We start from the raw sequence: 8871 nt of genomic DNA on the forward strand, positions 1-8871 counted from the left end.
CCACACTGCCACCCCCACACACCCACCCCACAACACGCGAGCGCACAGAAACAAGGGAAGCAAGCAGGAAACACAGCACAGCACGCCGCACCCACCACACCACACCCGCGCGCCCGCCAGCCGCCCCCCCACCTGCAGCTGCGCAAGGTCCAGCAGAAACTCCTGGTTCTGGCTGGCTGCCTTGGTGACCATGTTGATGAGCAGGTCGGTGACCTTGACCGGGCTGGACGGGTGGCTGCCCATGGCCGACACCACCACCACCTGCTGCTCGCCGCTCTGCCCCTCGCGCGCTGCGTCGCCGCCGCCCACCAGGTAGGTGCAGATGGCCTCGATGCGCTCCGCGGCTGCCACGCAGGTGCCGCCGAACTTGTGGACCTACAAGGCAGGGAAGGCGGGCGGTGGGGAGGGACGGAGGGAGGCGCAGTGCGAGGGTGGGTGGTGGCGGCGGCAGCGGAGGGCTGTGCTGCCGATGGCGAGCCGGCCTTGCTTCAGGCTGCAACCCAGCTGCCGTTGCATGATGCCGTTGCATGATGCCGAGCATGTGGCTGACACGGGGCCATCAGCAGGCAGCGGCGGGGCAGAGCAAGGCAAGGGCAGCGCAAGGGCAGCAGGCGGGCGGCGGTGGCGGGCGCCCCACCTGCCAGTGGGCGCCGCGTGGGAAGGTGGCGGTGGCCTCCAGCTCCGGCGGCTCGGCCACAATAGCCCGCACCCGCTGGCTGGCCACCCGCGCACGCCGGGGGAGGGCCGCCTGCTGCCGGGTGGCAGCCTCCCGAGCGGCTAGGGGCCTGCCACCAATGGCGTGACGGGCGGCTGGCAGTGGGGCGCATGCCGACCTGCTGCACAGCGCCGCCTGCTGACCCGCCACCCGTTGCGACTGCATGCTGCCCAGGGCCGGAGACGAAAGGCCGGAATGCGCAGATGCCCGCAGAAGTGAGGAGACCAAGCGCTGCTTGGGCGAAACCTATCGTGGTTGCAGTAGAGCGGGCGATCGGGTGTGCCCCAGTGTCAGCCAGGGTTCACCCGCCAGCATGGACGCAGCCGCCACGGGGCGCAGCTGCCTTGCGCGGGTCACAGTTGCGCTTTACAGGGAGCAGAGCAAGAGGGTACAGAGGGTAGCGTGACAGAGGTACATGTGTGTATCAACCGAATGAACGAAATGAAGCACGGGGCTGCTCAGATGTTGAGCAGGCCGGCCGTCAAGTCGGCGCCCTGCCCGCCCGCCGCCGGCTGCGCTGCGGGCACCACCGGCGCCGGCCTCTGCAGCTCGGGCTGGAATGCCTGCTTGGCCGCCTCCCGCGCCTCCTCCAGCTGCCGCCGCTGCTCCGCCTCCTTGTGCCGCTGCCGCAGCACCGCCTGCACCCGCGCCTCTTCCTCCTCCAGAGTGGCATGCGGCGGCTGGGGGGTTCCCGCAGGCGTCCAGCCGCGGCTGGGCGCCGCGGCGCCTCCCCAGGTGCTGCCCCCCGCGCTGGATGCCGGCCGCGCGCCCGTGCCAGGCCGGCGCGAGGTGCCGGGCGTGGCGCCGCGGTAGCTGGCTCGCAGCCCCATGTCGGCGCCGGGCTGCTTACGGTGCATGGAGGAGGCGAGACGCTGCGCCGCGGCGGACAGCGGCTTGCCTCGCGGCTGCTGGCCGCCCGCCGTGGCGGGCCGCCCGCCGCGGCTGCCCGTCAGCGGCGCGCCGGTGGCCTGGCGGCGGGCCGCCGCCGCCGCCGCCAGCGCGCCGCTGACCAGCGGCGTGCCGCCCCGCATGCCCTGCTTCTTGCGCAGCGAGGCGCCGGCCCTGTGTGCCAGCTGCTGCGCCGCCTTCTCCTTGCGGGTGCCCTCCTTTATGTAGAAGCTGGGCCCTGCAGGGGGAGGTGGGGCAGAAGGTGGCGGCGGCAGTAAAGTGGGAGGGAGGACTAAGGTCAGCACACAGACAGTGGCGTTCGGCACAACAAGCGGGCCGCTGCAGCAGCTGCGGCAGAGGAAGGCAGGCTGCGACGCGCGGGCGTGCGCGCTGCACGGCAGCCAGGCAGGAACGCGGGGGCGCTGCCGGGTGCAGGGCCGGCGAGCGGCCGGCCGAGGAGCACGCGGCAGCGTGGCAGCACTGCTGGCCGTGGCGTGGCCCCTGCCCGCCCGCACGTCCACAGCCCACCTTCCATCAGCCCGCCTGGGGGCAGGTCCTCGGCCTCGATGCGCATGGGGGTGGCGTCTATGTCTCCCCAGGTCATGAATGGGGTGCCCTCCGCCCCCGGGTCGAACTGGGGGGGGGCCAGGATGCTGTAGCCCCGCGTGCCGCCGCCCGCCGCCGCCGCCGCCGCGCCCGCCGCCGGCCCCGCGGCGCCGCCCGCGGTGCTGGCGCTGGGGGTGGCGGAGGCGGAGGCTGCGGGGTCCTTTGGGAAGCGGGTGGCGGCGTGGTTGATGCTCTTGGCCGGCCCCTGCACCATCGCCGCCAGCTCCGCGCCTGCAGGCAGGCACCAAGCGCACACAGCCAGCCGCCGTCAGCAGGGCGAGCGGGCCGCACAGGGCATGTCGCCGCACCAGGCATGCCGCCGCACAGCGGCCCAGCTCTGTCCCAAGCTGCCGCACGCCCTGCTGCAAGCGTGCATGCTGCTGGGGGCATGCTGACACACGGCTGCACCGCCTGGGATGCAAGGCGCAGCACAGCCAGCATGCCAAGCCCGGGGCGCGCACCAGAGTAGGGCAGCGCCTCCCGCTGGCTGCTGTCGTAGTACAGCGTGTTCTTGGGCTCGTACTTCCAGAGCACCAGAGTGTCGGGCTGCTGCCCCGTGGTGCCAAAGCCGTCGGTGCGCTCCCGACCGTCGGTGATGAGCAGCGTGGGGTCAGGCTGCTGCGCCAGCTGCTCGGCGACGCGCAGCCTGCGGGACAGGGGGCCGGGGGGCGGAGCGGTGGACATGGCGGGTCGGCAGGAGGGGTGGCGGCAGCGGCAGCGGCAGCGGCAGGCTAACCCGGCCGCCTGCTGCGACGGCGGCGCCCCCTGCACCCACCTCCGCTTCTTGTTCACTTGCTCCAGCAGCTCTTGGAAGGACGCGTTGTCCTCTCCGGTGTTGTGCGCCAGGAAAGTGTCGAGGGAGACGGGCGGCGGCACCACCACCCCTGCCCCCTCCTCCTCCTCCTCCTCCTCCTCGACCGCCGCGAGGCTGCCACCGGTGGCGGGCCGCGCCTCACGCAGCGGCATGCCCAGCGGGAGGACGGGGATGTAGGGCGTGTCGCCAGCGATCGCGCGCGCCGCGGTGCCGCCGGGCGTGAAGAGCGGCGCGCCGGCCGGGGTGGCGCCCGCCGCTGCGGCGGCGCGCCGCTGCGCAATCATCAGCTGCGCCTGCCGGATCTGCTCGGGCTGGCCGCTGCGGATGGCCTGCAGCCAGGCAATCTTGCTCTCCAGCTTGGGCAGCTCGGGGAAGAAGTCCCGCTCGATGAGGGCCTCCATCGTGCCGCAATACTCCTCCTCATCCAGCACCTGCAAGCATCAGCATTGGAACGCCCTCAAACATCAGCAGCCGGAGTGCGCCTGCTGATGGCACTGGGCAGGGCGCAAGGTGGAGGCAGCAGCACACCTGCTGGCGCTTGGGCGCCCGCGGCGGCGGCGGCAGCATCAGGCCGCCGCCGCCCGCCGCCAGCTGCCCTGTGGGCTGCCCCGACGCCATGGCGGCGCCGTGCACGGCTTCCCCCGACGTGTGCTAGCCTGGAGGCTGCTCTCCTGGCCGGCTGGCGGGCTGGACTATGCGGCCGCAGGCGGGGCGGCGCCGAGGCGCGGGACTCGGGCGGGCAAGTGTGCTTCAAAGTATGCCTGGCGGGCGCAGAGCGCTTCAGGCCACCGGCAGAGGCCGGCGAGGCTGCTTGGAGCGACCTCTGTTGGAGTTTGGCCTGCCTGGAGGGAGGTTGGCCGGCACACGCTTCTGAAAGAGTCTGGGGGGTTAAATGGGCTTGCAGATAGCCCGTTTCGGCATTCTGCCGAAGCAAACAGCTCAGCATGGACGCCGCGCACAGCAGCACCGTCGCATTCTGCACCCTCGCAGCCCTTTCTGCCACTCCTTCAGCTCAATTGAGCCCCACATGCAGCTTTACCTCCTGCAAGCGGGCGCCCGAGGCTGTCTGCGCCAGGCAGTGGGTTGCCGACTGACTGCAGCTTCCAGCAGGTCGGTGGGGCCGTGAACGCGGGCCCCGAGGGAGCCTACATGGGAAGGTCGTGCGTGGCGATCGATCGCAGGGTTGGGCTGAAGCTGCCCCCGCCGTTGCCGCCGCCCGCCGCTTTGTTTGCAGGCGCTGCGTCGCAACGATGGCAACCAAGGAGCTTTGGGCGGCCCCTGTCTGCCCATATGCGCAGCGTGCCTGGATCAGCGTCACAGAAACAGGTCAGCAGCTGCGCTGCGGTCTTTCCGCTGGCTGCTGCCTGCCGATTTTTGCAGGTCCCCGCCAGACGTGACCTTCCGCTTTCTCTTTCCTCAGAGGCCGTCGTCACCTGGGGCACTCCCACTAACGTGCGTTTCAGGTGCTCCGTTTGAGTACAAGGTTGTGGACTTGCACGACAAGGCCCCCGATTTCGTGGCGCTGTACAGAAGGGTGGTGGCGGATGAGTCGGCGAATGCAAAGGTGCGGCCAGCGCCCTGCTGCCTTGCACCCACTGCTGGGCGCCGCTCCGTCGCCTGCCCGCCACCGCTGCCGTGCTCCGGGTGCAGGTGCCGGTGCTGGTTGATGGGGACCTGGAGATCACCGAGTCGCCGGTGGTGGCAGAGTATGTGCTGCGCACTTATGGAGGCAGCTTGGGTGCGCGCCCAGCAGGGAGGCGCCGGGGCGCAGCTTGCTGCGTGCGCCTGCATGCATGCTTGAGTGGCACGGGCTCTTTCCAAGGCGGGGCTGCCGACAATGTGCCGCACGCCTTCCCCGCGTGCCCGTCCGCCTGCCCGCAGACATCCTGCCAGCCGACCCTGGGGCCATGGCCAAGGCGAAGCTGTGGGCGGAGCTGTTTGGCTCAAACGTCGGCCCCGCACAGGCAAGCCGGCGCAGTGCGCTTCGGTTTCACCATGGTGGTAGCATGGCCCAGGGGTTCTCGCAGGGCAGGCTGGGCAGTTAATTATATCTCTGGGTGTACAGAACTGACCGGCGGCAGCTTCCCACTCCACTGGGCATTGCTGCCGCTCCTGGCATTGCCCTATGCCCTTGTGTGCCGTGCAGGTGGCCATCCTGAAGTCAGACACCAAGGCTAAGCTGGCGGAGGCGGAGCAGCAGATGGCGCGGGCGCTGGCGGTGAGTGACAGCGGGGGTGCCTGTGGTGCGCCGCCGCTGCACGCCGCACGCATCCCTGCACAGGCACACGCAGGCCTGCCCTCATGCGACACACATGAGCATGCCTTTCTCTTGCTCCTCGGTCAAAGGCTCAATGCCCCGCCCCTGCCCCTGCAACTGCTGCAACCAGCAGGTCCTGGACGCCCTCCTGCGCAGCCAGGGCAGCCAGGACGGCGGCGATTACTTCCTGGGCGGGAAGTACAGGTGAGCGGGACGGTGCAGGGCAGAGGACAGCGGGCTGCTGCTGCCTGGCAAGTGGCAGGGTTGTCCCATTCAGCTGCCCCTGACGCTGCCCCTGCCCCCCATCCTGCAGCATTGCCGAGGTGTTGACCACCAGCCTGCTGCAGCGGGCGCTGTCGTACTGACAGGCGTACCGCTCGATTGACCTGTGGCAGCTGGTCAAGGACGGCGGGCTGGTGCGGCTGGAGGCCTGGATGAAGGCGGCGTTGGAGCGGCCCTCTGGTGAGCCAGCTGGCGGCACCTGCGGTTGGTGGCGGGAGCCGTGGAGCGACCAGACGCATGTGCAGCCAAAATCGGCGGGAGCGACCACTGGTAGGCGCGTGTCACCGCACCACCGCCCAGCGCAGTGCTTGTTGTCCCAATGGGGTCCCGCCTGCCGCAGCCAAGGCGACGCGGCCAGATGAGGACACGCTGCTGGCGCACGGCAAGAGGTTCACAGTGCCAATGCAGGAGTGATTGGCAGGGCGCGGCGCAGGCAGCGGCGGCGGTGGCGCACAAGGAGCGGCGGCTTCTGGCAAGCTTGTGTTGTTGTTGCGTTTCATCATTCACCTTCCAGCCTTTAACTGTCCCCGGCACCTGTAGGTGCGCTGCAGCTCCCAGAACGACGCGGAGGCAGCTGCCTGCTGGGCTCGTGCTCCGCTGCCTGCCGCGTTCGCAGCAGTCAAGGCCACCCTTCCTCTTGCGATCCCCCGTTCTCCTTCTCGAGAGCTTTATATCCTGGATCGTTTATAAGTTTCTCGCCATATCGAAGCGCGCCATGAGGCCGGTCGGCCTCGCGCTGTTGCCCCTGCTGCTCTGCATCGGCTGGGCACACGGGTATGAGATCCTCAATCTCAGGAGGTAAGTTCAGCCAGCAATGGGGGTGGTGATCAGTGGCATTTGCTCTTGCACCCTGCATTGCCAGAGAGGCTGACGCGGATAGCCGCCTCTGGCCCTTCCTGCCGCCCCCCCACAACTGTGCTGGGTACACCATGCACATGCGCAACACTGACGCGATCGCGCGGAGCGGCCAGGGAGCCGCGAGTTGCGTTTCCGCCATCCCGCATTCATTTGGAGGCCTGCCCGAATGCTAGCCGGTGCCGCAGGGATTGGAGCCCCTCCTTCTGTTACATAAACGGCGTCAGCGGCAGCCCCTGCACCTCACAGCCCTGGTGCGCCCGGCCTGCCGTCTGGACAGCCTGGTGCCCTGCACGTGCCGTTTTAACCGCCGGCGCACAGGCTGCATGCCCGCCATCCATAATGCCATGGCCCTGCGCCGAGCTCGATGTGTGCTGGATCCCAAACCCCCAACCCTCACCGCCCTCCTCCCTTTCGTGCTGCCTCCGTTTGTTGTGCCTGCAGGGCCGCCTTCACCATCCGCAGCCTCATGCCGGTGGACCTGGTCAACCCCAACGCCACCCGCTGCGCCCCGCTGCCTTACAACGCCACCACCGTGGCCGACATCGCGCCGGAGCTCGACTGCTATGCTCGCTACCCGGCAGGCGCGCGCCCGGCCTAGCCTGGCTGGCATCCACACCCGGCGCCGCGCCCCTGTTGCGTTCCAGCAGGGGAGGTGGCGTGGGGGCCGGGCTGCCGCCGCCATCTGTTCTCCTCGTCGCGCCTGCTCGCCCCGCCGCCTCCCTGTGCTGCCCCCACTCCCTCCCACCCACCCCACCCCGCCCTCATCCCCGCCCCGCCCCCGCCCGCAGGCGCCAGCAGCCTGCTGTGGCAGGACATGTGGGCCAAGTATGGCAGCTGCGCCCAGTTTGGGGGCGGCCAGCGCGACTACTTTGGATACGCGCTGGCGGCGGCCAAGAAGTATGACGTTAACGTGAGCTCCCGCTCGCTGTCGGGATGGGCAGGCAGCTGCTCCCAGCTGCGGCCGCGGCAGCACGCTTCTTTTGGCGGCGGGGTGCATACCGGCTCCCTTTCTTGCGCCACCGTCGCCGCCGACAGCTGCTCGCACCCAGTTTCCGCCGCCGCCGCGTCCCTGCGTGCAGGCGGCGCTGGCCTCCCTGGCCGATAAGTGCGCTGCCGGGCTGGACAGCGCCGAGATCAAGGATGCCTTGAAGACTGCCTGGGGCGTGGACGTGTGGCTCACATGCGACGCAAGGTGCGTGGGAGAGAGAATGCGCCTGCCTGGGGTTGGTGGCGGGCGGCATGCGCCTGCCCGACTTGCTGCCTCCCTCCCTTTGCCCTCCCCCACGCCTGCCCGCCCGCGCCGCCTCCCGACGCCACTCCACCCCGCTGCCCGCCTGCCCCCCTCCGGCCCTTCAGCACCAACAACCTTTGGTCTGTGGAGCTGTGCCTGAATGCCAGCCTGAGCTCCGACCCCACAGCCGTCAGCTGCCCGTCCAACTGGACCCTGGGCGGCCAGCGGGCGGGCGCCGAGTGCCCGCAGGCCACCAAGCTGAAGCTGCCGCCGGGCGTGAAGGTGCGGCAGCGGTTGACAAGTGGGGGGGCCTCGGCAGGCAGGGCGGCAGGTCAAACTCATCACGATGGATGAGGCAGGGCGCAGGGTAGTTTCTAACACATGCATGGGCGGGCTGGCCGTGCCAGTCCGCTGCTTTGCCGGCCCACCTCCTCCTCGAGCCGCTGCTCCCGCTGCTCTGCCATCAGCGGGTGCCAGGCAGTCGCTGCAGGCCCGCAGCCGCTGCTGTTTACCCCACCCCCGCCGCCCCCGCCCGCCTCCCGCCGACCCCGCAGGTGCCCGCCAGCTGCCCCCAGATCTCCCCTCCCTGCCAGTCCGTGCCGTGGCTGCCCTCAGGCACGCGCCCCGCCGTGCGCGCTCGCCGCTGCCTGCCGCCCCAGAGGCGGTTCCGTGTGCAAGATGTGGTGCCATCCCCGCAACGCAGCCGCCGCGCCGGGCCGGCTGCCCTGCCACGCGCACCCGCTCCATGCACCCCTCCCCTTGCCCGTCCCTGGCTGCCCACCCCCCTGATCCCCTGCCCTGCCCGCAGCCTGCAACCGCATCACGGTGCTGCAGCGCCAGACCCATGTCAAGTCGTTGCCGGTAGGGAGGGGAGGAGGGCCTTGGGGAGCAGGGCTTTGGGAGGGAGGGTCGGGGGCAGCGGCGCGCGCCTGGCTGCCTCCGCCGGCCGCCGCTCGCAGCCCACCCCACCGCATACCCACTTCCCAGCGGCCTCCATCCCACTTCCTCCTTCCTTGCTTCCCCTCCTTTCCTCCCTTCCTTTCCTCCCCTTGCAGTCCCAGTTCTGTGTGGAGTGGGACAGCGTCAGCTGGCTGAACCCCACGGTGGCCCGTAACGTGACCCAGCTGGCGGCGGGGCGCACCGTGTGCCTGCGTAACGGCGCCACCCCCGCAGACATGGTGGTGCTGCAGGCGGAGAGCCGTGAGTGATGGTTTGCCTGG

General features: G+C 70.2%; 5 protein-coding genes across 5 annotated transcripts in view; 3 read left to right on the forward strand and 2 right to left on the reverse strand.

The window, feature by feature from the left end:
- The window catches only part of CHLNCDRAFT_144341 (hypothetical protein), a gene marked incomplete at both ends in the record, with an annotated part of 4022 nt that extends 3142 nt beyond the window's left edge, over positions 1–880 (reverse strand). Inside the window, 3 exons of the mRNA XM_005848850.1 lie at positions 133–375; positions 638–716; positions 834–880. Coding sequence (XP_005848912.1) covers positions 133–375; positions 638–716; positions 834–880 — 369 coding nt within the window. The remainder of the gene's footprint in view (positions 1–132; positions 376–637; positions 717–833) is intronic.
- A 293-nt stretch (positions 881–1173) lies between these two features.
- Positions 1174–3641, reverse strand: CHLNCDRAFT_51586 (hypothetical protein; the record flags this gene model as incomplete). The annotated part of the gene is made up of 5 exons (XM_005848851.1): positions 1174–1841; positions 2132–2440; positions 2671–2855; positions 2985–3454; positions 3552–3641. 5 exons carry the CDS (start codon positions 3639–3641, stop codon positions 1174–1176), a joined length of 1722 nt encoding a protein of 573 aa, XP_005848913.1.
- Positions 3642–4273: 632 nt separating this feature from the next.
- Positions 4274–5645, forward strand: CHLNCDRAFT_144343 (hypothetical protein; the record flags this gene model as incomplete). Its single annotated transcript, XM_005848638.1, has 7 exons — positions 4274–4349; positions 4487–4587; positions 4674–4761; positions 4905–4972; positions 5170–5241; positions 5411–5484; positions 5594–5645. The coding sequence occupies 7 exons, from the start codon at positions 4274–4276 to the stop codon at positions 5643–5645; spliced, it is 531 nt and encodes a 176-aa protein (XP_005848700.1).
- Positions 5646–6277: 632 nt separating this feature from the next.
- On the forward strand, positions 6278–7018 carry CHLNCDRAFT_144345 (hypothetical protein; the record flags this gene model as incomplete). Its single annotated transcript, XM_005848639.1, has 3 exons — positions 6278–6360; positions 6606–6671; positions 6862–7018. 3 exons carry the CDS (start codon positions 6278–6280, stop codon positions 7016–7018), a joined length of 306 nt encoding a protein of 101 aa, XP_005848701.1.
- A 216-nt stretch (positions 7019–7234) lies between these two features.
- Positions 7235–8871, forward strand: part of CHLNCDRAFT_144346 (hypothetical protein) — a gene marked incomplete at both ends in the record, with an annotated part of 7659 nt that continues 6022 nt past the window's right edge. The window contains 6 exons of the mRNA XM_005848640.1: positions 7235–7330; positions 7500–7612; positions 7777–7933; positions 8206–8320; positions 8460–8512; positions 8707–8832. Coding sequence (XP_005848702.1) covers positions 7235–7330; positions 7500–7612; positions 7777–7933; positions 8206–8320; positions 8460–8512; positions 8707–8832 — 660 coding nt within the window. The remainder of the gene's footprint in view (positions 7331–7499; positions 7613–7776; positions 7934–8205; positions 8321–8459; positions 8513–8706; positions 8833–8871) is intronic.

The sequence above is a fragment of the Chlorella variabilis genome, assembly GCF_000147415.1.
Source record: "Chlorella variabilis unplaced genomic scaffold CHLNCscaffold_7, whole genome shotgun sequence".
NCBI lineage: Eukaryota > Viridiplantae > Chlorophyta > Trebouxiophyceae > Chlorellales > Chlorellaceae > Chlorella > Chlorella variabilis.